The sequence below is a fragment of the Chroicocephalus ridibundus genome, chromosome 8 (assembly GCF_963924245.1).
Source record: "Chroicocephalus ridibundus chromosome 8, bChrRid1.1, whole genome shotgun sequence".
NCBI classification, from domain to species: domain Eukaryota; kingdom Metazoa; phylum Chordata; class Aves; order Charadriiformes; family Laridae; genus Chroicocephalus; species Chroicocephalus ridibundus.
Window position 1 is genome coordinate 57,463,341 of NC_086291.1, and position 27,396 is coordinate 57,490,736.

A 27,396-nucleotide genomic window follows, 5' to 3' on the forward strand; every position below is an offset into this window, starting at 1 on the left:
CCCGGCCGGCGCCGGGCCCCGGATGCAAGAGGCCGGCGGAGGGACGTCATTGTTCCCCGACGGGCTGTAACAGGAGGCGGAGCGGGCCGGGCTGAGGCGGGGGCTGCGGCGAGGGGGACCCGGCAGCGCCGAGTCAAGCGGGGCCGAGCCAGGTAACGGGGCCTGGGGGGAGCGCGGGGCCCGTGGCGGGCGGGCCGGGCCCGGCGGCGCCGCGTGCGCCTCCCTGCCTGGAAATCAATGGGCCGGGGGAGGGGCCGGCCCGGAAGGGACGGGAGGGACGGCAGGGGAGGGGAGGGCAGGGCAGGGCAGGGCAGGGCGGACGGCGGGAGCGGCCGGCGCGGCGCAGCCCAGCCGGGCCCAGCCCGGCCCGCGGGCGCTCGGCCGCTGCCCGCCCGGCTGGCGGCAGCCGGAGGGGGTGGGACCCCGGGCGGGGCGGGGCGCCGGCCCCAGCACGCGGCGGAGGGACCCGGCCCCGCCGCCACCCCCTGGGCCGGCGGGACCGGCCCCTCCCGGCGCGGCGCCTCCGCTCCGTGCCCGCCTCCTCCGTCAGGGGTCCCGCCGCCGCCCGCCTCTCCCGCCTCCTCCTCCTTCTCCTGCTGCCAGCGCGGGGACTCGGCACGGCTCTCCGGCTCCGGCGTCCCGCCGCCGGCGGAGGGCGGCAGGGCCGCCCTGCCTCGGGCCCCGCGGCGCGGTTCCGCGCCCGGCGCGGCGGTGGCTCCCCGCGGGGCCTGCCGCTCACGGGGTCCGGGTTCGATTCGTCTCCCCTTCCCGCCCCCCCCCCGGCGCCGGCTCCCCGCCCCCCCGCCGCGTTGCCATGGGCACAGAGTCGCCGCTGGGCGCTGCCTGCTACGGTCCTGCCTCCGGACGCTCTGTGAGGTGCGGGCCGAGGGCAGGGACGGGGCGGGCAGGGGAGGGCGGGCACGGCGGGGCAGGGCTGGGGCACGGCGCGGGGAGGGCGGGCACGGCGGGGCAGGGCCGGGGAGGGCGGGCGCGGGGCCGGCCGCCGGCCGGGCAGGGCGCCGCGGGGGCCGAGCTGCGCGGGGGCCCGGCGGGAGCGGGGCGAGGCGCTTCTCCCGGAGCCCTGCACGGCCCCCCAGCTGCCGGCCGGAGCTGCCCTGCCCGCTCCGGGGCTCCCGCCGCTCCCCAGCGCGGACATGTTGCGCGCTGAGCCGGCCCGCGGCCCGGCCCGGCGGCTCTCGGTGCCTCGGGGGCCAAAGCCTCTCGGGAGGGCGGGCAGGGGCGGCCGAGCCGGGGCCGAGGCGGCAGCGGGCGGCCCGTCCCGCCGGCGGGTGCTGGACCCTGCTGTCCTCCGGGGCCCCGACGACGAAATTTTCTCCCAGTTAAGGGTAAAGTGATCATTAATTTCGCGTTTCCTGGGCTGGAGGCTGGGCTGTTCCTGATGGGAGTAGAGCCGTCTCGGGTGTTGGGGTGTTCGCTCGTCGCCCGGCGTGTCGGGGCGGGGGCCGGGCCGTGCCCCCCCCGCAGCGCGGCAGCTCCGCGTCGGTCCCGGCCGCGCTCGGGGTTTGTGCCCGCCCGCAGCCACCGCCGAAAGTGTTGGGTTTGTGTTGAGATCGACGCGGTGTCACCGCTCCCCGGCCAGGCGCGGTTCTGTGAATGGCATCTGGTATAAAGTCTTCCTCGGCTGTGATTTATTGTACGCAAAGCGGGGACCGAGTTTAAATATTTAGGTGTAAGGCATAACTGCTGTGTTTTGCGATGAGACTGCTGAAAAAAAAAAATCTAAACAACGCTGGCGCAAAACTCCAAACGAGAAGAAAGGAACTGTTTTGTTTTACTTTTCGACATCGTCCTGGGAAACGTATGTTGTGAGATCAGCACAGGGCAGTGACGCTCGGCGCACATGACAGCGCGCACTTCTGTTCGGCAGTGGGACAGGAGCAGAGTCTGTGTGTGCGCTGAGCGACGGGAGAGGAGAAATACCAGTGTTGGTAGTTTTTGTACTTCGTCAAAGAGATGTTATATCCAAATTAAGAATTGTATTGATGTATTTTGAAAAGTGGTGGATCTGGTTTAGTCATACTAGCGTTGGTACTTGCTGTTCTGTAGTGCTTGATATCTGGTAATGTATCACTCAGTCGTCAAAAATAATTTTAAAAATATGTAAGGCTTACCTTATTGGTCAGTATAACGCTCAGGCTTTTTTGAGATAATATTCTGTTTGGCTTTCACTGCAGTTTTGCTTCTGTTTTTTTGTCAGGCAACTATGTTTTAAATATGTTGTTGAAACACTTTCCCTTTCAATCAGAAAAAGGAAATGCGACTAGTATCTGCAATTTGAAGACTGGATCTTATCTGAAAATCACTGAGCCCAAGAACTGTCATCTTAGTCTTCCAAATGGACAAAGATGTCTTAATTTCTCAGTAAAATGAGAGGGAATTTTCCAGTTTTGGGTATTCTCGGAAATGGAAAATGTGTATAGAGTGGATTTTAAATTGAAAATTTAAAAAGGGAAAAAGATCTAAATAAAGGCTTTACATGTAATTTGTCTTTTGCGGGACTAGAAGTTCTCTAATTTACTGTGCTTTGCTTAACCTACCTTAAGTTTTATCAAGAGCAGCCAAGTTGTGCCATAAATCTAAAACTGCTTTATGCTTAGTTCTCTCAGTTATTTCAGTATAACAAAGCAGCTTATGCTTTGAACCCTCAGTTAAGTTTATAGTTTCCCTAAACTTAAAAAGGGCCTACGTGCTATAGTAAGATAGTAGCAAAAATTTACATCAGAAATTGATAGTTGATCATGTAATTATTCAGTGGCTTACTGTGCACACACAATTACACGTATTTGAAGAGGTATCATCTTGAAAGCTAATCAGCATTTTAAAAAGGACTTAATATCAGTTATTGCCTCTGTCCTTGACGGCTGATGGTTTGTTTTGCCTTTTTTTTACGTTCAGTATTTTCTTTTTATAGCTGACATTCATCTGTTGTTTTGCTGAGGAAAAATGTACAACTTTATATACGTAGAACTGAAAAAGATGCTTTTTGGTTCAACTCTTCAGTTGCTAGTAAGAGTTGTAAATATGACAGGTGCAAAGTACAGCAAGTACTGCTGCCAAAATTGTATCCAGACAAGTATTTCTTGGAGGGGCAGGAGAAACCCAGACGGAAATAAACGTACAAGTGCTTTCTTGCCCTCCCTTCCCAAGATGTCGCAGAGCTATATCCCATTCTCTGTGTCTCAGAGGTGCGTGGCTCCCAGGAGTGAGAAGATGGGCCAGGCAGCTCCTCCTGGATCTCAACAGGCTGGCACTTGAACGGGCCACTACTCACAGCTCCCCATATAAAAAAGGTCGTCATAACTGTAATGGACTAAAATCCCATAAAAGTGTAAGAAATGTCATCGGTCACCAGCTCCGCAGAAGTTAAAAGTAATACTTAAACAGTTTTGATGGAAAATTCTACTTTGTGTGTTTAGTTTTGGGTTGGTTTGGGGACTTCTTGAGTTGGTTTTTTTTTGTCAGTTGTTCTTATCAGCTATTTAGTTCTTCAAGTTATTTCTTTGAGGCTAAGTGACAGGATTTCTCATATTCTTTTCTTTCTGGAATGCTTTTGACATTCTTCTGTCAACCAGAACTGTTGCCTCTGTTACAGATATGAACAATGACCATAGTTAGCAAGCCAAAATCTTCAAAATCTAAAAAGTCATCATCAAGGCGGTCTGACAAATCTAAGAAACCCCGTACTAAAAAAATGACGTCACGCACCGCAAATTTGAGCCGTGTACCACCTGCAGAAGATCCAAACAAAGTCTCGGTGGACAAAGGACCTGGAGGTGCTATTTATTGTAGATCATCTCAAAAAACTAAGCCGTTTGCCCAAAGAGATCTAGGTAAGTGTGTCTTTTGTCCTCCCGCTATTTTCTTAAAACAAAAGTAGAAAATGCAATTCTTAGTTGTTGCACTGCTATAAAATGAGACTTCAATTTTGTTAATGCCCTAAGACAACTGAAGTGACTGGTGTTACAAAACTTAGTTTTAATCTATTTAGAATCAATTATAGGGAGCTTTTTATAATATGCAGACTTTTCCATGTCTTTTCTGTTATGCAGAGAAAAATACATTTTTCCATTGCTCTTCGTGGCTTCCATTATTCACAAATCTTTGAATGATAACACTGCTCGGGAACAGATCTGGTAGCTATAGGATTACCTTCTGTGCTAGTTACTCACTTATTTTTCTGTCTTAGTTCTTACATTTATTAGCATATAATTACAAGTGTAAGGTTGTGGTTTAAGTTGCAATAAAGAAAAAAACCCAATAAACGAATTAACAATCAGATTAAAGACTGTAGACAGGAAAAGAAAGAAACCTGGCAAAAGTTACTAAAATCAGTGTTAGTTTGTCTTGCGTTAGAAGAATTAAACCGGATGAATAAACTATTGTCCAAAACAGCGCGTTGACAGCAAATTTGAGTGGCAGTGTTAAAGCTGTGTGTCATATGTTTTTGTGTTTTGGCGTATAGCTGGTTCTTCTGGGTGCTCCTGCAGAAGGCTACTTTTTAAATATCCTTTTTAAAATAAAATCAATACGTCTCTCTCAAAAATACAACTTTCTTGCAGTTATTAATGATGGAATTGCCCCGCCACAGAGGATTCTTTTTCCACCTGAGAAAATTTGTATGGATTGGCAGCAAACCCAAAGTGTTGGAGTTGGACTGCAGAACCTCGGCAACACCTGTTTCCTTAATTCTACCCTGCAGTGTTTGACCTACACACCGCCTCTCGCCAATTACATGCTTTCTCTTGAACACACCCAGTCATGTGAGTGCTTTCTACCCTGTTGTAAATCTGTTGGATAGCTCTAAAGGGGAAAGAACAGCGCTGATTCTGTGCAGAAGACTCTTAGTTGTCCTGTTTCATCTGTAGAGGCCGGCTTGGAGCACTGTATTAGCAGGAGGCTCAGAATAGCATATAAAGTACATTTGTTCATTTAATGCACTACGGTAAAACTTCAAAAAAAGATCATTTCTTGCTTCATTAAGATAATTAAGTCCGTTGTAAAGTAAGGCATTGATGAACATTTTCGGCGTTTCAGTTTCCTAATGGTAGAAAGCTGGTAAAATTTAGGATGTTGGCATTGTAGATTCTTAGTCTTTGCAGCCTCGATACTGTAAGGCACTAATACTGTGAGAAATGATTTGTTCGCTGTTGACCCATTAAAAAACCCCAAAATCCTACCCTAGAAACCACTACGAGCTAATCTCTTATGAACTCAAATAGAAATTTTTGGGGGACTGAATTAAAATTTAGCCTGATTTTATTCCAAATAAAATTTTGTATTTTTAAACCCTTTAATTTCTGTTCTTTGAATTTCATCTTTATTCTTCGATGTATTTAAGCCTAGAAGCCTCTTTTCATATCCATATATGTGTATTTTTACAAAGACACCCATATGCTTTCTAGTCTGGTATCTTAGTATTTATTCCTAAAAATTTAACTTACCATATATAAAAATGGTTTCAGTTAAGAATCCTGTTGAGAAAAGGAGGGTGGAAATACTAATACATACATTACTTTAATCTTCCCTTTCTCCCAGAGGATTCTTAGCTCTGTGTCATGTAGCTCACCTAACAGCAGTACGCTGAAAATAACACACGTTCTCTCTTAGTGCTGCATCATCACTGTCAATGTTGTTTCCTCATGTATTCTGCAGTTGACATTCCTGTCAGCCTGCAAAAGAAATGACGTTGCGATAGTTACTTAGATTTCTCATCAGAAAATGCGCTTCAATACAGACTTAATCGACATTTCTATTCTGTGCGGTTCTGCATAATAAAATGTCACAAAACTGTTGGGATATTGACACCTTAAGAGACGAGAATGTAGCATGGGGAGTGGACATTGTACCTGTAACTTAAAGATTATTAGGGTTTTTTAGGCTTTTTTGTAGCAACGTGTATTTGACTAGGCTGGGACACTTCCTTCGTTCACTCTTCAGGTCATGAAGAAGGCTTCTGTATGATGTGCACGATGGAAACGCACATTAACCAAGTCCTGTGTTGCTCTAACAATGCCATCAAACCTACATCTGTTATCAATGGCCTTAAAAGTAAGTCATTTCAGATGGTTTTATTTGTTGCTATTTTTTAATTTTTCAAATAATTATTTGATGCATATAAATGATTTTGATACTTTAAAGAAGAGAGATTTTAGAAATATGCGTTTTCTTTCATTTTATATGAGATAAATATAATAACCTTCTTATTTATTAGGAATAGGAAAACATTTCCATTTCGGCAGTCAAGAGGATGCACATGAATTCCTATGCTTCACTGTTGATGCTTTGCAGAAAGCTTGCTTGAATGGAAGCACCAAGTAAGCACAAACAAATTAGCTTTTAAATGTTCTCTAGCCCCTCTTACTCCTTTATTTACTATCATAAATTAAAATCTACGTCCTTGGTTTTCATAAAAAGAAAAACTGTTTGAAGAGTTAACTCTGTGCCTTAAACCTTCTGAGGTCTGATTATAATTTATTTCCAGATTGGACAGATCCTCTCAAGCCACCACACTTATTTATCAAATATTTGGAGGATATCTCAGATCCCGAGGTACTTTTTCAAAATCTTACTGTCCTTCGAACTGGTCTGTGACTTTCTGTCTGTCTGTAGTAAAGGAGTTTGTTATTTGACTAAAGGAATATGTATTAATAATTTAAATTTGCACAGTTAGTCTCCTTCACATATTGTTAAGCATTTGTATTTTGATTCCAGTAAAGTGCTTGAACTGCAAAGCAGTTTCGGATACCTACGAGCCATTCCTCGATATTACTTTGGATATAAAGGTAAGGTGTTTTGTGAATAGAGTCGAGATGTGTAAAGACTTGCAGAGCTTTCTGAAATAAACTCATTTTACTTAAAAACATGTACTGTTACAACAAAACAGCTCAGTGGGGTAGATTGAACTTGGTTCTTCTGTGGAAGCCATGGAAATGGTCTCCATGTTTGCATTGTGTTTAAGCTGGAAAAATAATCATTATATCTGCACAAACAATGATACTATCCTACTTCTCAATTATTCTGCTTCAATATACATCTATTGTTAGACTGATGGGTCTGACTGTTCTTGTTACTGATGCCAAAGTATACCACAGATGCTGTCTGCAGCACTGCAAAATTTATTTGTTTTGAAGTAGAGTCATTTTCAAATGAGATAAATGCTGAACATACTTTGTTTCTGCCTCCTCCTTTACTGTGTTTGCTGGTTTGCAGTAGGTCACTTAAGTATGAACTAGCAAGGTTCTCTCGTAAGCTACTAGTAAGTGTTTGAAACTTTGCATTTCCAGTGACTTAGTGCTCTACTTTCTTCTTTATCCAGGCAGTTACATCTGTCACCAGAGCTCTGGAACAATTTGTGAAACCGGAACAACTGGATGGTGAAAATAGCTATAAGTGTAGCAAGTAAGATTATTACTAATTACATCTTAATACAAGATACGGATTTAATGTATTGTGTGACTTAGAGATAAGTTATCTTTTGACTTTGTTTAGAAATAAGATAATGAGACACAGTGCTCTGTTGTTCTTTTGTTTGGTTTTGCTTATACAACTAATACGCTGAAATCATTCAGAGCTTGGAAAATAATACATTTGTTTCTAAGCGAGTAATTTTTGTGTTTCTGTTTGAGTATTTGTAAATACATTACAAGAATTGTGACCGTTAGCTCACGTTAGACTTGTATTCCTAGTATTGTCTACCCGGGGGCTTGCCAGCCTTCCTAAGTGTGGATTTGCGCTTAGGAAGTGCAAGTTAAAAAGCGTGTCTGATGCGTAGTGGTGAGCTGAAGCAGAGAGCTATGGGCAACAACGTGGGGTGGGAGGCAACACCAGCTTGCTGAAGGTCCCCGTGTTCACTGCGGAACAAAGTGAGATTGGGTCTCGGGGAATGTGAACAAGCTCAGTGGTAATTGACGTGAGCAACCTCTGCTGGCTCGCCCAACAATGTCTCGCACGGTTCTTGAATTGTAAACCCTGTGGACTACTGTCGTCTGGAATGAGCCGCCTAAACCTAACCTCTGCTTAGGGAAAGCAGACGGAGTTAAGATGTCCTATATGCTGGTCAATGTGTAAAATGTTTCTAATACGTAAATGCATTGAACGTTTGTATAAGATGAACTCAGAAAAGCAAAGGCCGCTGGGCTTGGTTCTGTAACATTCCTGTCTGATCCTTCTAAATGAAAAATGCAAAACCTGCTTTTTGTTGTTGGAAAACTATAAGTTAATTAGGAAACCTGAATGCAGCTGTTGAATAAAGAGCATCCAATAGGCTGCTAGAGTGATTCAATCCCAGATTCATTTTAGTCTGTGGATCCTATCAAGCAACACGTAAGGTACAAAGAATTCTCGTAGGTTACAGGTTGTGGTCGAGGAAGAGTAAGGCTGCAGGTGGTTTCGGTGTCTTTCCAGGCCACCTCAGTGCACAAAGACTTGCTGCTGTCCGACCTCTCCCTCCTGCAGGATGACTCTTGCCTTCCAGTGAACTTTTTATGTTGATGTGTGATCCATTTTGGAAATTACTTGCAGTTTCTAGTCCCAGGGACCGAGACTCTCTTGTTCCACTTCTACTATTTGCATTCCAGCAGAAAGCTGAAAGAATGTATCCAGGACAGGGGTTCAAAATAGCTGCTTTGGTGTTACAAGAAATGGTACCTGGCCTTATGTTCTGGTGCTGTGCTCTGGCGAGAGGTTCCTGGTCCTGCTTTGTGCCGAGCTGTTGGGAAGCCTTACCTTTTTGTCATAACAAAGACACGTGTTCAGACATCTGTTTGGCTATCAAAAGATAATGTTCTAAATCCTTTATTCTTTGTTCTGTAGAGCTGTCCTCTTATATCCTGCTATCTTCTCTCTATTAACAAACCTGAAATGCAGTGTATGGATTTATGAAAAGAAAAAACATATTATGCAAGTAAATATCATTCAAATAGCATAAGCATGTGTGAGAGATGAAAACTTGTTTGACTTTTTCGGGGGGAGAAAGAATATGCTGTTAAACATTTGTCTGTGCTTGTTTATAAGGTGCAAAAAGATGGTTCCTGCATCGAAGAGATATACGATACATCGATCTTCCAACGTTCTCACAATATCACTGAAAAGATTTGCGAATTTTACAGGTGGAAAGATCAACAAGGTATATTTACAGCTGTAACGGAACTTTATCTCCTTGGAATGGGAGATTTCTCAGAGATGAATACTCATTTAAAAGTTGTAACGTTTGCAGGCAATAACTATAGACGAGTAACTGTAGTCTAAGAAAAGTCAATATAACGACGATGGCTTTTTCTTTCGTTTTTAATAATTTAATAATAATAATTCCTGTGCGACCATAAAAATATACTTTACTCTTAAAGAGTTAATTCTGTAGAAAACAGCTCTCTGCAACTTAAATTATTAAATGTTGTTTATGAGAATAGGTATGTTTAAATGAATCAAAAAGTATATTCATATAATCCTAGTCTGTGTTCTTAGAAGTGGTTTTCTTGTGCTATTCCATGAAGTATTCCAAGATAACTTTTGAATCTTCTTGGTCTGTGTTTAGGATGTAAAATACCCTGAATATTTGGATCTTCGAGCATACATGTCCCAGTCAATTGGAGAACCGCTCATCTATGCTTTATATGCAGTTCTTGTACATAGTGGTTTCAACTGTAACGCAGGACACTATCTCTGCTTCATAAAGGTAGGTATCAGCGTGGTTTCTAACAGGGTGACATCCGTGCTAACAAAGAAATTATAATGTTACTGGTAACCACTGTTTTTAAGGGGAAAGTTGCATAATGTGTTTTGTTTGATTTGTTTTGGTATGTTTTATTCTGTAGTGTTCTATCTGTGATGCCATTTGGAAAACGTGCAGTTTATCTAAAGATACCATTGTCTTTATTTGCAGGCCGGTAATGGACTTTGGTATCGAATGAATGATGCCTCAGTAGACCTTTCTGATATCAAAACAGTTCTCAATCAGCAAGCTTATGTACTTTTTTATATCAGGTAATAACAAATACTAAATGTGTTCAGAATATATTTACTCTCATGTTATTGATATTTTTCTTTTTTCCAAATGTTTTTCTTTCTGTCCTAAGAAAAGATTACTCTTTGTATAATTCAGTTCTGTCTAACCTGAAATTCCCCATATTGTTTATTGTCTTTCGTTGCTTGGCCTTAAACTGCGGCACTCGCGTACGTTGCTATATCCATGCTCTCTGTAGCTGGCTAATTTAGAAAAGAGGAGGAATTAAGTCCATAGGTGGTGTAAGGATGAGTTATTGCTCTGAAAGGATAGTCGTTGTAGGAAGACCATTATCTAATTTTCAGTTTGTAGTCTTGGGTAAGTCTTCCATAGATGTCTTCTGTGTCATGTAAACTGTTCCTATAAAATTATAGGGTGGGGTTTAAGCCAAGAATAGGCTGAAAGGAAAACTCTAAACTAAGGTTGCTGCTCTTTTCCCAAGGCGCTATGATTTGACACTCGGAGAACGTGCTTTTTACTTACCTGCACCGTCTTATCCCCGTTCATTCCTTGGTCAGCGAGGGGCTAATAGCAAGCAGGCTGGATTTATGGGACCACGACTTCCTCCTCATATGATTAAGGTAATTTGAGGGGGACAGGTAATGGCACGAAACTGAGAGTGGATTTTGGTTTTGGTGCGAGGTTTTGTTGTTGGTGGTTTTTAGCATCTGAGCTTTATTTTCCCCTCCCACACTGCAGCTGCCTCCCAGCCCTCATGCTACAGCCAGAATTATTCAGACAGTGGCTAATCCTAAATCGTGCAGCCGTGCTACTTCATGACTGTATACTTCCAGCTCAGCTTTCTAAAGCACTGAGAGCTATGCTCTTGGGACAATTTAAGTAGTCTATTAATGCTTAAATAATAAAAAAAATATAAACAAAAGTAAAGATTTCCCCCCTCCCCATCAGTGTCATGTTATCTGACATGGTGAAAACAAGTTGTCTTGTTCCTGAGTACCAGAACAATGTGAATGTTTAAAGGGGAAAATAAATGTATATGGGAATAGCTCAGTCAATATTAAGTTATTCGGATGGGTTTCAGAAATGATGGTCATTTGATACCAGTATGCAGGAAACCAAAAGCGGGAGTTAAACACATTTGTGTTTGAATGGGGGTGTTTTTTCTTCTTAGGTGTTGAGGCAATTTGTAGAAATATTTAGTGGGAGAATTTCATGTTTTAAAACTTTAAATGCTGTGTGTTTGCATATACCCATCTTGCAACCTCTTATTTTAAATACAGAATTCAAGTCGTTTAAATGGAAATGGACCCCTAAAAGAGGATCCAAATACCGTTGGTGTCACCCTAAAAAGGCCGTCTTCAGCTCCGCCAACAGCTTGTGTTCAAAACTGGGCAATTACCAGGCCTTCAAATACGGATCCATCAAAAAACCAGAAGATCACTATCAGTATTCATAACAAGTTGCCTGCACGTCAGACTGTGTCACAGCCTGACTGTCTTAGCAGCGCTGTGGAGGATGAGGATCTGAGCAAGCCCGTTCCTTCATCCACAATTACAAATTCTTCTGCAGCAGAGTCTACCTCAAACGCATCTACAATGGCAGTGGCTACTAACGTTTCCAAACAAGAAGTTCCTGATGAAATCTTTGCTGAGCCAGCAGTGAATGGAAATCCTAAACTCGGCTCTGATAACACAGTCCATTACGTTCCAGAAACTTCAGGAAAATCTGAGGAGTCGAAGGGCTTGTTTAAAAGGAATTGCAACATAATAGCTTCTAATGGAATTCTGATTGGGAAGGTGGTCCGTACCTTGCCGAATTCCCATTCTGCCTGTCAGACTGCTGAAGAGGAAAGGTCTCAGCATGAGCTGCCAAAAAATGACTCACTAAATGGTGCTATTAGTTTAGATAACGAATCTAAAGAAAATGGACTGAAACTTGATGATTCCGCTTGCCAAGTCCAACCCGTTAAACCTTCTGAGATTTTCTTTTCTAAAACAAACGGATTGCTTGAAACAGTGAGTTATGTTTGTTCCATCTAGAATTTCTCACCTATGATGTATTCGGGAGCATTATAATGTCCCTAATCACGTGAAGTACTGAGAAAGCACACAGCACAAATTTCATCATAACACTTTGTGCTATTATCCCACGAGAAGCTGAGCTGACATATGAGAACACGTCAACTCGGGAGAAGTTCACCTGAGATAATACTTCTTAAGTTTCGTAAATGTGTTTGGCGGGGCGATGTGTAAAATGGGGATAGCGCGTGTAACTCAAAGCGATCTTGTCGCTAACGTAGATCAACAAACATCTAATGTAGAGATTTTGCAAATGGTAGTTTTCTACTAAAGATAGTATTTTTTCTGTCTATTAACTTGTGCTTTTTAATTGTAGATGCCTATAGCTTTGTCACCGGTTCCTCAAGAAATAATCTTAGAATCTCTCACGTACAGCCAGTTGAACAGCTCGTCAGAGGAAAGAAGGTAAAATGAGTACGCTCTGTTTAAAACAGGATTTCATGCAAGTTTATCATTGTTTAACCTGTCTACTAACACTATGTAATAGAAAGATTTAAATCAGTACAGAGAATTCCACACTGTACGTCTAGTGTTGCAAACATCAGCACTGAGTAACTCTTCGAAAATGTTGGATTCTTTGTAGAATGTTTTTCATTTTTTTTTCCATTGTCTGTAATACTTTTTCTGTTCCTCTTTCCATTTTTTTTCCATCCTAGGATGCGTGAATGTAAATTCCCACCGTCTGCTCCTCCATTTGGGAGCGAGAGGGAAATCCACGTGTTTACTTGTTTTCTGGTTGGGGGGAGAGCAGACGCAGTGGGTTTGGCTGTTGATGTGATTCAGAGCAGCAAGTGGAGGGAGGCAGACGTGTCGGGTGGGTTTTTTAACGCAGAAGCATTGCAGAATCAAGAGGGGGAAAACGCCACCTTCTCTGGGAGCTGAGAAAGGCAGAAGAATAGGTTTCTGAAAGGAATGTCTCAAGAGTTTTCCAGTAGCCACCAATTTTTTTACTGAAGGGGATTTTTTCTCCTAACATTCATCTTTTAGATGGACTTTTTCAAATGAAAAATGTTTTTTTTATTTTGTGCAGTGTCCCTGGACCTCAGAAATCTTCTGAGAATGATGCTCTTATGGAAACTGTAGTGATGGAAGCACTGTTCGCCTATGAAGAATCCAGGAAGGTTCCTTCCAGCTTTAGCTGTGAGGTTGAGAATCTTTTTCCTCAGTCAGATTCTGAAACCATTTCTACCAAAGAAGTTGTTGCTGAAAGTATTGTAACTAAAGCTGATAACGCGCATCCCAGTATCAATGGTCAGCACAAGGTCAGGAAAAAATCCTTGGACGCTGAAGATGAATTCTTCGGGCAGCGTGAGTCTGAAGACAGTAGAGACAAAGACAAACCAAGAAGATCAAAAGAACCTGAACTCATTTCAAAAGAAAATCCTTTGTACATCAAAGGGTCTCCTGAGAGTGAAGAGAAATTAGGGCAAACTTCCTCTGTAAAGTCTGACATTGAATGTAGTTCTAAAAAACTCGCATCTCTAGATATTACAGATAAATGCCAAGATAAAAAGGACACTTCTAATAACTACGTAGAGGTACCACCTGTTAATGACTCTTCTATTACGAAGCTGGATAAAGTTTTGGAGAGTCAATTTTCTAGAGAAAACGAGGGACTGAGTAATAAAAAATGTGAAGAAGATAAACATAGGAAAAAATATAAGAAAAAAATATACGACTCTAAAAAAACTGACAAAGAGCACTACCGAAGGAAGAGAGAACACTCGGACACTGAAGAGAGGGAGAAGGAGAAGCAAAGCAGAAGCAAAGCAGATGATCATTCCCACAAGAGGAGGAGGTGCTCTCGCAGTGTGGAAACAAACAAGCAAAATCGTCATAAGCCGGAGTACTGCAATGACAGCAAGTACAGACCTTCCCACAATGAAAGGAACAGTCCAAGTAACGGCAAAAGCTCAGGAAAATATTCTCGTTACAGATCCCGAAGCAGAGAAAGAACAGAACAAGACCGGAATAGGTATTATCATTCCAAAGGAGAGAGAACTTGGAGCAGAGAAAGATACTATCAGGATGAACCACGGAGATGGGAAAAATGCAGATACTACAACGATTATTATTCCTCCCATGGAACAAGAGACGGCAGAGAGAGAAAGCCCTCTTATTGTGATAAAGACTTTGACAAATCCAGCCAAGCCTACAACAACAGGTCACATAAGGATTATCATTGCAAAAGCAGGTGGCCTCACAGCGCGCTCGCTAGAGAGGAGGACGTCCATCACTTCAGCAGCCACAGAGCCAACGTACATCACTGTTCGGTACCTCAGCAGCAACCTGACAAATACGCTCGGGAAAGGCACGCGCTTCCACCCCTGCCCGCTCATTCAAACTTTGAGGACTCTTCCCGGGAAAATGGAAAAGAAAAACTACGAAATGGCAAAAGAAAATATACCCACACAGAAGAAAGCGGAAGCGAACTAGAAAAGAAATGCCGAAAGATAGACGACCAAAGAATGAAAAAATATAAGAAGGTCAAGAAGAAAAAGAAGTCCAAAGATAAACATCGAGAGAAGGATTACAAGTAAGCAAGGATTCCAGCATAATCGGCAATTTTTCGTAGTTCTTTTCTGGGTGTTTCTCATGTCTGCCTTTTTTCCATTGTTTCTAAGTTATTTATATAGCATAATCTGGCTGGGGATTGTGTCTTTAGGTTGGTCGAGTGAAGATAGGACAAATATTGCTGAATTGTGTTAGAACACTAGATCTGGACCACATTGTTAGAATCGCATCTGCGCACCGTTCTTGATTAGGTTACAACAATTTTTTTTTATTTTTTTTTAATTCCACTTACTCCACAACTAGCCCCCGTTAATGGTTTGTGTACAAACCAGGACCTATTGTCCTTCAAACCGAGGGCTTAAGTTTGCTGCATCTAAAGTAAGTTAGATGGGCAGAAATTGCCACAAAATAGCTGACGCGCTGCAAGTCGTCACCTGCGGTAAAATAAATAACGTTTCATATATGCATCAAGTGCCACATCTGTTTTCTATTTTTAACTTGCATGTTTCCTTCAGACTTTATGATTTGGATTTCTCTGTGCTCCGCTTTGACAATGACAATCGCAAACATAAGAAAAAGAAGAAAAAGAAGAAACATATCAGGAAACTGAAAGGCTTCTTGGAATATTTAGATCCCCGTTTCCAGAAGAAATCACGGGAGAAGAAGGAAGAATCGGGTCCTCCAGGCGGCTCTTTCTGTGAGCAATACAGACACCAGGGCAGTAACCAAGCCCACAAGGAAGGGAAGCCCTCTGGAGCGGGCGACAGCAAGAAGTACGGCTCCGTCACATCCAGTGAGTACGTTACAGGTAAGGGCCCAGGGCGTGTTCGCAGGACTCCTTTCTGTTCACGTAGGCGCTGTTGTTTAAAACAATCTTTAAACGCTTGCGCGATGAAATCTCGGCTTTACATCATGGCTTCCCAACAGTCCGCATTAATGTTTAAAAAACAAAAAGTTGATAGGCTTTTTTGCTTTCCATTTCTAAATGACTGCTAGGAAAGAAAGTCTGAAATAAAGCTGCGAAGGGGTTGAAGGGCAAGTAATTTTAATTTCATCTGATGGTTAAGTGGCAAACAAGTGGGAGAGAAGCAAGATGCCGTATTAAATTCAGTCCAGCTAACTAGGAAAAAACCCTTGGGCGGCTCTGTCTTAAAAAAGAAGTGAGCAGTAGAGAGGAGCGCAGCAGTCGAGAAGGAAGATGAGGACAGGAGGCTCCCGGGCTACTCATATTGTAATATTGGAGTGAAACACCGTCTTCCCCAAAGGCTGCCGGAGCGACGGATTTCAGTACAGTGCTACCGTCAGCTCTCCCGTAGCACAGGAGCAGTGCTGGCTGCTCATCAGAGTAAGGGGAGTTGGTGGCTGTTTCAGGTGTAGATCTGCCTTCTCCTAAGCCCCCTGAATTCACAGTTGTTAACCCTCCAGAGGACACTTCGCAATTTAACACCCGGGGAGTACGTTAAGTTCCTGCTATTCTTTTATTTACTAGTGCTGGTTTTTTCTGTTAGCGTAGGCTTAAAAAATACAGAGAAGTGGGCCGATATTAAAAAGTCAGTTCGGTGCTTGTCATAGAAAGCTAAAGACAGACCTGGGCGCCTGACTGAATTCACACTCTGCTGCTGCTCGTCGTGGTCCTGAGCTGGGCTCGCAGGAGATAGTACGGTTTAAATGAATTAGCTCTAGAATTATGCAGGGAAGAAGATTGCACGCTGCAACAAATGCAACATCTAAAATAAAATTTGACAACACTTCCCATGAAATTTTTCTGAACAGAGGTGTTTATTACAAAAATAGAACCTTCTTGAATGCCCGTTATCGGACATCGAGCCAGTCCCAGTTACTCAGATATTTTAATAAGCGAACACCTCCCCCCAGCCATCCATTTTACTCCAATAGGTAACTGAAGTAATCCCTGAAGAAGACAGCTCGCTATCCAAAAGGAAGTTTTATTTTTAAATTTTCTACATCGTATACCTACCCACAGTTGAAGAATTGGGTTAACAGTCAGTGAGAATGCTGTTCATGAATAGCCCGGGGTTGAAAATGGCAATTCTGGCATAGAAAAGAAAAGAATTCATCTTACAGCTGAATGCATTTCGCAATTTGCAGAGGTTTAATCTTGGAAGAGATTTTGATTTTTCAAAAATTTCATGTGGTTTCCGCGTTGAAACCAATTGCTGCAGGCAGGAGATTGTCGCTTAAGGCAAAGAGGAAGAGCATTTGTGGGAAAACCATTGTAATTTGGGACATAGACAACCAGAGGTTTTATTCTGAAAGTATAGTACGGAGGAAAAGGTGATTGTTCACGCATTCTGCCTTTAAAATTTAATATGATATTTATCCCTTTAAGAAGGAAAACTTAAGAAGGACTGAACTGAGGTCTTTCAAATACTATTGCTGCCAAAGAAAGAGACTTTAATGGCAGTAATGGCAAAATAGCCCTTACCGCACCAGAAGCGTCTCCGTTGTAGCCGAGCACGGGAGCGGCGCAGGACAAAACGCGGCCAGCAGGGGGCGGGCGCGGCCTTTCTGAGCCGGCCAAAGGCACGGGGCGGCGGCTCCGGCCGGGGCTCCAGCCCCGCGGCGCGACCCCGCTCCCGCTGCGAGCGCCCGCCGGCAGCCGCGACGCGCGGGTTGGAGGTGTTCAGCCGGTGCCGGGATGTTGATTGGCGCCATCTTGTGGAAGGGCACTCCTCTTCGGCAAAAGCGGGTCTCGAGTGGGATTGTTGGGATGACGGACCCCATCCCAGGACGGGCGGCGCGGGCGGGTGCCGGGGGCACGGAGCCGCTGGCGAGCCCGGGGCAGACAGGGGCCAAGCGCCACACGAGCGGTAGGCCGTGCCTTGGCACCAGGACTCGTGGCACTGTGAATGAATCGATAAGGCTGAAAAGGGCTAGTGATAGCTTGTGATTTAGGAAAAACCCAGCTAGGACGGGAGAAGGAGCAGCTTTAAAGCAGTTAATTTCCTACACGTTCTCTCCAGCAAGTTCCTGAAGGCTGCTGCTTTTGGGGGTGGGCGTTGGTCAGCTCGCCCCCCAGGGTGTTAGTAACACAAGGGCGTGTCTAGGCGAAACTTCAACCTGATTTAACTTAGCTGAGGTCGGCTGGTGGCTTTCGAAGCGGGCAGCTTTGTCCCAGGACTGGGTGCGGGTCACCGCGCTGAAGTGCCGCCGCTGTACGGGGGGAACACGCTGCGGGAGCCCCTGGTCGAGCTGCGGGAGCCTGTGTGGGGCCGCGGCTTCGCTGGGAAACCAGAGAGAGACACGGCCGCAGAGACACGGCCGCGCGCTGAAGGTGCGTCAGGGAGTGACTTTGCTTCCTTTTGTCTTCCAGAGGCCGAGCTCACCCGCGGAAGCCTTCAATACTCAAACTAAACCTACCGTCAAAACCAACAACTCTTTATCATCAAAACCAACAACTTCTCACCATCAAACCCGGCATTACCAATATTGACCATCAAAACTTAAAGTTTATTATCAAAACAATTACCATCAAGACAAAAATCCAGTCATAAGTGGTGCTTAACATTTCTGTACAGAATTTTACCATGAAAGAACTTTTTTTTAGTTTTTAACTTGAGACTTTCTTTTTTAAAATATACTTCTAATCCAAAAGGGTGGAGACTTTTTACGACTGCTGAACATTGTAAATTACCACATAAATATCTCACCGACGTGAGATAATGCCCTGGAATAGACCATCTCAAATGCTGCTTAATTACAGACTCAGGTTGACTTTATGTTATTCATGTAATGTTACTCCGAGTTAGACATCTGGTGCAAGAGCGACCAGGAATTATAAAAATTGCAACTGACAGTCTGTATATTTAATTTAAAGACTTATTTAAAATTTCACAAGCTCTCAACTAACTAGAGTTTTGCAAGAGCTTCATCTTTTTTCCGTGATGTCTGACACTAGAAACTAATTTACTTCACATTTGAGTTATAGTCAAGATCTGAAGAAAATCTTCTGGTTTTCAGCATTGTGAAACAACGAATATGCAGTTCTGAATGTATCTCTCAAGACTATTTGTATACTCTTCCATATGTTTTTATTACATTTTCTTAATATACTGTCACTTGTCTTAAGTCTCAGTTGTCTGTTTTGTCTCTCTAAAGTGTCTAGTTAGTTACAGACAAATTCATACTGTGATTTTTATTTTTATTATTAAATGCTATCAAACTGTGATGCACTTATTATTCACTGGTCCTGCATCAGGAGATGAGTGGGGAACCTGTATTAAATACAGTTCATCTGAATAATCTGTCTGGTTTATACAAGCTGTGTTGTTCAGAGATGTCTAAAGTTTGATCTTTGTTTTTTTAAAGATAAAAAGCACTTGCCCCACTGTAAATATATAGCATGTAAAATTTATATAGTATATAAATACAGCAAAGTTAAAATGGATTTTTACTTGAGTTTTACTTGAGTTATTTAACATGCAATATGTCATGTGAATGGACAGCTTTCGGAGTGTGTTTGATACTCGAGAAATCAGATCTTCCTTTCAGTGGTAGGGGAGAAGATGCTGTCGGTGTGACCAGAGAAGTAACTTGGGACTCCGGCTGCCTAGACAAGAATGCAGACGGCTTTCTCCTTCCAAGTTAAAAGCTTCCAAAACCAGGCACCAGGGGGGAAGCGCCGCAGTAGCCTTTTACTGTGTGTGACACTAAAAAAAACACAGAGGAGCAAGGTTAATGTTTTACTAAATACTTCAAGTAATATTTTGGTACGTGGAGAACGCCATAAAGCCAAACCCTGAGTGTACCCTGCATAATGTTCCTATGGCAACGGTTATGTGAAGTTACATAAAGTAACATGACAAAGAAACCACATACCTGTCCTGTATCTGGCTTTTTTTTTCCTCTCTTGTCCTCTGGCTCCCAGAGCTGGCGTCTTGTCTCTCGTCTGGTGGTAACTGGCGTCAGCGTACAGGAGCGTGAACGATGCTGTGCCGCCGCTACGCGCTCCCCGAGAGCCGCGGGAGGGCGGGCAGGTCCCGAGCCCTTCGGCTGGGAGCCCTGGAGAAGCCGCCGGGCAACCGCAGCAGCCTGGGCTAGTTCTAAGCGGGGGAGGTCTAATTAACCTACCTGAGGAGCAGGAGCCCTGTTCCCCCGCAAATCTGACTGAAGCTCAGGGAAGGGAACGGACAAAATTCCTGCTTACTTTCGGGCGGCTCTCGAGGGAAACCACTTCGTCGTGGACTGACGCTCACAGCTGTCGCAGACATTACAGAATCGGTTTTGCAGTTGAAGGTTTTTCTCTCTGAAAATTTAAACCTGATAATTTAAATTAGCGTGCCTGAAGGTAGGGAAAAGAGGCCTTTTACTTACAAGAGCAGTTTAACACATGCTGTAAACTTGAACCTTGGGCTCTAACAAAAAAAAAAAAAAAAAAAAAACACACCCAAACACAAAAAACCCAAACCAAAAATATCATCAATCGTCTCCCATGTATTCTTGGTAAATGAGGAGCTATACAATAGCATAGTTTCACACTTTATTTTTGATAAAATCTCCCAATTTAAGCAACAGGTCTCAATGATAAATGAAAACATTAATATTGCGGTGGATTTACATAGAACATCACATTTTTAACAATGATTGATACAGGGTATTTGTCATGCAAATCACTTGCGTACACCAAGTAATACTTATCTCAATACATATCTGTACAGTATTTACATTTTAAATTTAAACTCTAGCTAGAAACATTTTCCAAGAAAATATAGAAATGAAACTGGTAAGCCACAAGTCAGGCTGTAGCGTTTGGTCTACAACAGACCCAGCTCCTCCAGCAAGCATATCTACATAGATATGTAATAAATCTTAAAAATATGCATTGTTTTTATATATGAAGCATTATAAATGCTGCTTGGTTTACAAAGGTTCAGTTTTGTACCAGTTCAAAACAGTTCAAAATGTGAAGTGACGTAGAGCTTATTTTGTCAGAATATTGTAAAATTTAAGTCAGTCCAGCTGAGCTTAAGCCTTCCCTCGGCTCTCCCTGGCTGACGGCGGCGGCCGAAGGGCTCTGGCGGAGCCAACGCGGCTCCCACGGGCCCCGGGGCTGGTGAGGAGCCGAGGCACCGGGCAAGTGGCCGTGCCGCAGCGGGAGCCGCTGGCCGTCCCCGGGGCCCCTCGGCCCGGCCCAGCGCCAGCAGAGACCGCGCCAGGCCACCAGCAGCTGCGCCCGGTAGCCACCCCTGGACTCGAAGCCCAATGAGAAAGGGAAAGGATGAGAGAGATTTTTCACCCTCGGGGATAGTACCTGATTTGGCCAAAATTTTCACAAGCCACTTTGTTTTACTGGCCTCGTGGCCAGTGGAAATTTTGGGCCAGTTTCACTCCCTGTTAATACTGTTACGAAGAACATCTGAAATCAAATATTATCACACACAAGAATGCTATTCCATTAGCTTTGGTAAATTAAATAGATATATTGAGCACCACAAATAGCTGTTTAAGATGTCGCATTTTAATGCTAAGAAATAATATATTTCCTGCTAGAATATCCTCAGTTACATGTTATTCTAAATAACTATTTCTGCCGGACAGAAGAACTTCAAACTAAATACAGCAAATGAACTCTCAAGGCATTTCCTTCATGCGTATAGGCAGACATCCTCACCTGGCTAAATAAATAATTTTCTTGAAGGTGATATTTCAGAAGAATTGATACAAAAGTGCTTCATGGCTTACTAATGCTTTTGTAACCTCGCATTTCTCCAGAAATACTTTATTTGCTGCTTTTCACCTTTCCACTCATTAGTACCACTGATTCGCGTTTGTCACTATTCGCACTACAAATCTACTTGTCCACAGCTAAAACCGACTTACGCGTTGCTTGAGAACAAAACTGGAAGTCGCAGAACAGAAGACTCAGAACAAGTGATGCTGGCAGCGCTACAGTCCCGCTGCCTCGCAAACAGGACACACAACTTGATTCGTTTCTATAAAGAGTTTAAACGTGTTCCATTAAGCAAAGATGTCCCCACAGTGACGCTTACTCAGGGATCCTACCTCCTGTGGCTGAGTTTTACTCACTTGGAAGTACTCGGGTTTGGACACTCATCCGAGTCGAGTGCAACTCCACGTACTCTGGGGAAATCTAAGGTGTGAACGCGTTGACTTTGTTCTTTTCCTCTCGGCCTTTCTTGCAAACATGCAATAGCGCGAAGCATTCACAGGCTGACACCCCGTGCAAAACAAGGCAAATCAGTAAGACGGGAACAATGGAACAGACTCTCCCTTGCAGTTCGAAGGAGATGTGGAACAGATCGCCTCAGTACGTCTGTGTTCTGCCAGTGCGGCACGTTCCCCGCAGCGCATCCAGAGGCTTCGGGATACAAGCGGCAGAATTGCTCTGGCTGTGTCGGGTCTCCCAAGCCTTCGCTGGCGCAGCAGGCACGGCTCGGGTCCAAGGCGTTTGTGAAAAACGGAGAACTAACAGAAGCAGTAGGGCCCAAAAACCCCACTTTTTGCCCCCATTGGGAAATTCGGGGCTTTACCTTAAGAGCGGTGTGTGTGCTACCGACAGAAAGGCGTTGTAGTAAAATCTGCTGTAGCAGTTTACGTGTTACTGAAAGACTGTCCGTAGCACCACAGAAAGATCTTCCACAAACTACAAAAAAGAGAGACGTGTGCTTGAGTGGGAGTTTAGCTGCGCTAGATAATCGATACGTAAGATTTCATTTTTTAAGTAAAAATAAGGATGTCTGTTCATTTTTTCAATTTCAACTGCTGAAGCACAGATCTGAAAAATCGCCTTTAAGAATGCAACAGAAATACTGAACTTGTCTGTACGTCCGAAGTTTGTACTCGAGCGCAAGAATGAATCCTGCTTCACTATGCAGGGCTGTACCTTACAGAGAGATTTCACTTCCCTGGTTTTTCCCTTTAAAAACATTAAACGCACGTGAAATTATTCGGGGGTGTTTTCACAAGCAAAGCCTCAACCCATGCAAGCCCCGTCATCTTACTCCTTTAGTAGTAACTAAGTGTTAATTAAACTACAACGTATCTAAAACATAAGAAGGATGTTACTATATAAAAAGCAGATTAATCCAGTAACTAAAGCTCGCTGCTTATTGCGAGGTATGAGCAGACAGGAATGAATTTCAGCCTACTGGCAAGTACCAAACCAGGTCTGTACGTGGCGTCACGCCTACGGACCCCAACCTTGGCTGCCGGCACCTGCATATCTCTCAGCGCACGTCGACCGAGCCCTTTGGCACAACTCGTCACTACCGCGCTACCGCTGAGCTGCGCTGCTGAGGAGAAGAAAAGCTGTTTCCATAAAGGCAGGAGAGCGACTCCTAAACGAAAGCTGCACGCAGCTCTTCGCTTCCCGCGAAACACGCAAGACTTCAAAAACGATATTGAGATTGTGGGGTTTCTGCTTACAGAAAAATTAAGCGCTGTACTCCACTTTTGGTGCTGCATTTTAGCGAGAGATGAAAGTCTTACAATCGCTCCTCCTTTTACGGGAAGTGCGTCAAACAACAGATACAGGACATTTTACTATTAGCCTCGAATACCCAAGTAAACTGGAGCTGTAACTAACGCAAGTGAAAACAAGGCTTCCATGTTTTCAGTTGAATTAAGTTCCAATATAATCATCCTCTGGGATTTGAAGCTTAGTTCAAATTATATGCCAATAACTATTTACCCTGACAGGTCTGGCCAAGTTTTTGTGCCATAGTAAAGTGTGTGTGTGTATATATATATATATATATATATATATATATATAGCATTTACAGTTATCGTCTTCATTTAGTTTGTCCAATTTGTACATTATCACTTCAGCTGTACGCTCATTTACAGGTCGATGCAGGTATACAAGCTGCCCATCATGTTCTATTTCTTATTTGCAATCCTTCGTTTCCTGGTTGCCAGCATATCATAAAAGGGATCCCTGCTGATACTTGCTCTGGAAGAGAAAAAAGGAATCGGGGGTTTGGTTAACAAATATCTGGTTTTGAAACCAAAACCTGTTTTCGTTCTCTCTTCCCTGTGGATGACTCCATGCTCTTAAGAAGATAACGGATGGTTGACTTCTAAGCATTACAAATATTTCTTTAGAAAAAGATGCCATTCACCTGTGATTTGTTACGAGTTCATACCCTCATCTTGACCGTTATTTATCTCTTTAAGCGTGGGTCTGCTTTACAAGCCTTCCAAGATAAAGTCAAGCTGTGAAAGTTTAAAGCTGCACTGTGAACGTGCTTGAGATACATGTCACTGAAGTTAATTATTAGGGGAAGTAAGAATCCAATAAAATTAGGGCTAAAGACGATTCACGCAAGGCTTTACGTTTGCTTAGAAAAAAAAATAAAAATCCACATTTTCCTCATTTGAGTTAAGAGCGCTATTTCCTTAAGACCAGACACTAACAGGAGATTTGTGCCTCGATCCGTCAACCCCAAGTACCTTGTCACTAATCCTAGAGGATATTGCTGCATCAGAATGCTTTAAACAAGTTAGAATACTAATTCTTTTAGTACCTTACTCCAAAAAGAGCTTACACTTCATTTCTGGGAGACATTTAAGACTTTAAACTCACTTGATAGATTTAATCCACTCCTCCTTTTCTTCTGGGGTGGGAGCAGATATTCTGTACACTACGTGGTTGCCTTCCACCACTCTGCCATCAGCTTCAGTTTTACACGCTTTAATTACTTGACCTTTATGACTGGGGTTGTAGAGCTCAAAGCAGTTCTGCAGGGTAGAAAGGAAGAAATAAGTTTAAAAACCAAACAAAAAAACCCTGACAGACATCTTCATTTAACACTACATCCAAATTCTATATGGTTCACTTGTCTTCATTAAAAAAAAAAAAAAAAAAAGAGAAGATATCTTACTGGTTTTCTAGGGTCTTCAACTTCTCTTATGCTAAGATTTTCTAACGGAATAATTCCTCTAGGTTCTTTGTCCTAAAAAATTTGGAAGATATCACATTATTAACCACTTCAATATCTCGATTACAAACGAAGCTCGCTGTAGCATATACTCACCGTCGTGTATTCAAAGTAATACAGGCAATTGTCAGTCAGAATAAACCATCTCCGCTTCCATGTTTTCACTCTTCCCCCTACAATCAAACGGTATGGCTGCATTAAATGTGTGTTGCTGTCACGGCTTCAGCAATGGGTAAGAAAGTGATTTAGTTTTGCTCGTTTTTCAAAATATGGCTTAATTACTTAATCCTAAATGGATGAGGCACAGACGAGCTGAGGTTAAGGGAACACGTTGCTGTAACTCCTGTACTAGGATCGAACTCCTGAGGCAGCATTAACCTCGGCGTTGCCACCGAACAGCCACAAAAAGGGCGTGCTCTCAAGTTGGAAATGTCTCCTCTCTCGCTCAGCTGCCAGAGCGGCTCCCTCCGTCCCTGCCGCCAGAGCGGTCTGCGCACCAGAGCCAGCCACAGCGCTCGGCCCTCGGGAACGCACTCGGTGCCGCTACGGCAAAGGCGGTCACCGGCAGAACCAGCAACCGGGTTCCGGCCACAGCAGCGAGCCCCTCCCCGGCCCCTCGCACGAGGGGAGGGCCCCACCAAGAAGTTAAGGGCGTTTTATCACCTTCCTTTCCCCCCACTCGTGAGCATACACGTCCAAGAGTCTATCTCTGCTTCCAGATACAGCATCAAGCGCGTAAGGTGCTTGTAGACATAATCAGCAGAACAAATACGACGTGTCATCAATAAGGAGCAGATCACATGCCAAAATGTACCATTTTTAGTCACTTCTCATCATTTAGTATTTTAAAAACAGGTTGTCTTTATGGGTTAATATATCATTGAGTACACCTGGCAGAAGAAATAGCTACTGCTTCAAAAACGCCCATTTTTCCTGCATTAGCAGTTTAGACAACAGCAACCAGAGAGCTCCTCTTCCTTACACCTGCTAATGTCACACTGTAGGGAACATTCCTTTTAGGAAAAAAACATTATTGTCTCAGCCCTTTCCGCTGGTCTTTGCAGTCGGCTACTTCAGAACATGGCCAGCGTTCCACACTGACATGATTTTTAAAACTAATTTCCAGGAAAGGCAATTGCAGATGAAGCAGTCACGTGTTGTTAATATACAGGCTTAGTTCCACCACAGTTACCCGACACCAGGATTATGTCAGCACCTGTGCATCATCCATTCAGCAGTGGTTTAATCTCATTAACCCAACATTTCAAAATAGTTGCATAAAAGAGTACCATTAATACACGCAAGACCCCCATTTTAATCCAAGTCATATCACGAAAACTAAGACATGACTGTAATTTTTTAAATCTTTTTGTTCTACTTGAGATTGCTGGGTTTTTCTTTAGTACAGAAATCCAAATCGTATTAAATTAAAGGACAATTCTAGGAATACGATCGAATTTCTTGGTACCAACCAACTACGTGTTCGCACCACAGACGCTGCGTGTTGTATCCTCCTCGTGCTTCTCCCACCACCTACACGATACCCCGGCACTAACACACTGCAGCGTTCAATGTACTCAAGAAACTTTATGTTTTCACTACACACACACGTATCTTAAGAAAAATTTAATCTGCAAGCAAGTGCGGTGAAATAAGAGAAGGCAAAACAGTGCAAGATGCAGAAGCCGTGACAGAATGAATGGTTGAGTGAACTGGAGACAGTGAGGGAAGAACTGGTGGTATTTCAGTACAACCACTGTGACAGGTCCTCAAATAAAGCATTGTGGAAACATTCAAACTGGCACGTAAGTCACTAGAAACATTCCCATCACCTTGAGTAAGAGCTGGTTCAAGTATCAGGACGTATTTGGGCCGAGAATGGAAAGCCAGCAAACTTCTTCCTGACTCCCCTGCGGGCGGGTGACACAACACCCGAGTCGGGACAACCGCCAGGGCAGCCCCGTGCACCACGACGCCTCTTCTCCTAGAGCCCAGCACCCACTGCCCCGACTCTAAGCCACGTCCTGCTCTCCGAGGCTAACATCATTTAACGTTTTTACAGCACGAAAACATCACCAGGCTTTTCAGCTAACAGGTACCACCAGCTAGCACCAAACGCCACGGCGCGCCCAGGTCTAGCATGAGAGTTCAGCAGGAGAGAGGGTGAAAATCAGGCACAGGGTTCACTGTCGCAGAGGCAGCTCAAACCGAACAAAGGCGTTTCTTGTAAATTGTGGTATCATGTCAAAACGTAATAAAAAAATAATCAGGTATTAACCGTACATTCAGAAAAAGGCCTGCTTATGACTTAAGGCAGAAACAATGGGCTTAAAACACACGCCTCCTAGAAGCGTGTAGTAGTAAATGTCAGTTGCATTTGCTGAAATTTTTCCTGACAACATCCCCTCTTTGGAAAAGCCAGATTTCTCAAGCCTGAAACCTTGTGTAATCACACTGCGGTTTCGATGAAGCTTTTGTCATGAAACATTCCCCAGCTCCAGGACAGTATTCATGCTGAAGCCGGGACGAAGACCAAATACTTCCCATGACACCCCTTCTCCCTAAGCCCGCCAGCGGCTCTCTGGGCCCCAGCGCTCCCGCGAGTCCCTGCTCCACCACCAGTGACCCATCTCCTCCAGAGAGGCAGCAGCACGGCAGGATTTTTGGGCGGGATAAGGAACTATTCTCACACGGCTCTGTCTCCCCACCCCACGACTTGCTGCAGCTGTCATCAGCGCACAAAGGCTAATAACGCTTGAGAGAGAATCTAACGGTGCTGGTGGAGCTCGCGGGGGTCACCGGACAGCGTGCCTGCAACGTGCCTCTGCAGCGGGCAAAACCCCAGGGGCTGGCTGACAAGGCTTCACGGCCCCAGAGCTCTGCGGGCACGAATAACGGGCA

The 27,396-nt window shown here is 44.0% G+C and overlaps 2 protein-coding genes across 7 annotated transcripts in view; one reads left to right on the forward strand and one right to left on the reverse strand.

Moving 5' to 3' along the window:
• The first annotated feature begins 17 nt into the window (after positions 1-17).
• USP42 (ubiquitin specific peptidase 42) lies at positions 18-19,430 on the forward strand. Of its 4 annotated transcripts, none has more exons than XM_063344743.1 (17): positions 18-152; positions 3,614-3,851; positions 4,581-4,781; positions 5,959-6,069; positions 6,233-6,335; positions 6,503-6,570; positions 6,733-6,803; positions 7,337-7,419; positions 9,034-9,145; positions 9,554-9,694; positions 9,902-10,002; positions 10,464-10,602; positions 11,263-11,997; positions 12,377-12,465; positions 13,091-14,596; positions 15,090-15,382; positions 17,909-19,430. In XM_063344743.1, exons 2-17 carry the CDS (start codon positions 3,623-3,625, stop codon positions 17,947-17,949), a joined length of 4,023 nt encoding a protein of 1,340 aa, XP_063200813.1. In that variant the 5' UTR covers positions 18-152; positions 3,614-3,622; the 3' UTR covers positions 17,950-19,430. The 4 variants fall into 4 exon arrangements, with proteins under 4 accessions (XP_063200813.1, XP_063200817.1, XP_063200815.1 ...); XM_063344747.1 differs by having other exon boundaries at positions 15,090-15,367; XM_063344745.1 differs by lacking the exon at positions 18-152 and adding an exon at positions 527-876.
• Positions 19,431-20,061: 631 nt separating this feature from the next.
• Positions 20,062-27,396, reverse strand: part of CYTH3 (cytohesin 3) — a 51,961-nt gene continuing 44,626 nt past the window's right edge. The window contains exons 10-13 of one of the 3 annotated variants that reach the window (XM_063343242.1): positions 24,592-24,670; positions 24,439-24,510; positions 24,141-24,295; positions 20,062-23,507 (exon numbers count right to left, since the gene is read on the reverse strand). In XM_063343242.1, coding sequence (XP_063199312.1) covers positions 23,435-23,507; positions 24,141-24,295; positions 24,439-24,510; positions 24,592-24,670 — 379 coding nt within the window. In that variant the 3' untranslated portion in view covers positions 20,062-23,434. Of the gene's footprint in view, positions 23,508-24,136; positions 24,296-24,438; positions 24,511-24,591; positions 24,671-27,396 lie in introns of those variants that run through there. The other 2 variants (XM_063343241.1, XM_063343243.1) reach the window with 2 other exon arrangements.

Excerpts from the sequence above, each read along its gene's own strand:
- USP42 (XM_063344743.1), top strand. The coding sequence starts at position 3,623 with ATGACCATAGTTAGCAAGCCAAAATCTTCAAAATCTAAAAAGTCATCA. Across the intron at positions 6,571-6,732 it reads AGGATATCTCAGATCCCGAG|TAAAGTGCTTGAACTGCAAA; the intron begins GTACTTTTTCAA and ends TTTTGATTCCAG. Across the intron at positions 11,998-12,376 it reads CAAACGGATTGCTTGAAACA|ATGCCTATAGCTTTGTCACC; the intron begins GTGAGTTATGTT and ends TTTTAATTGTAG.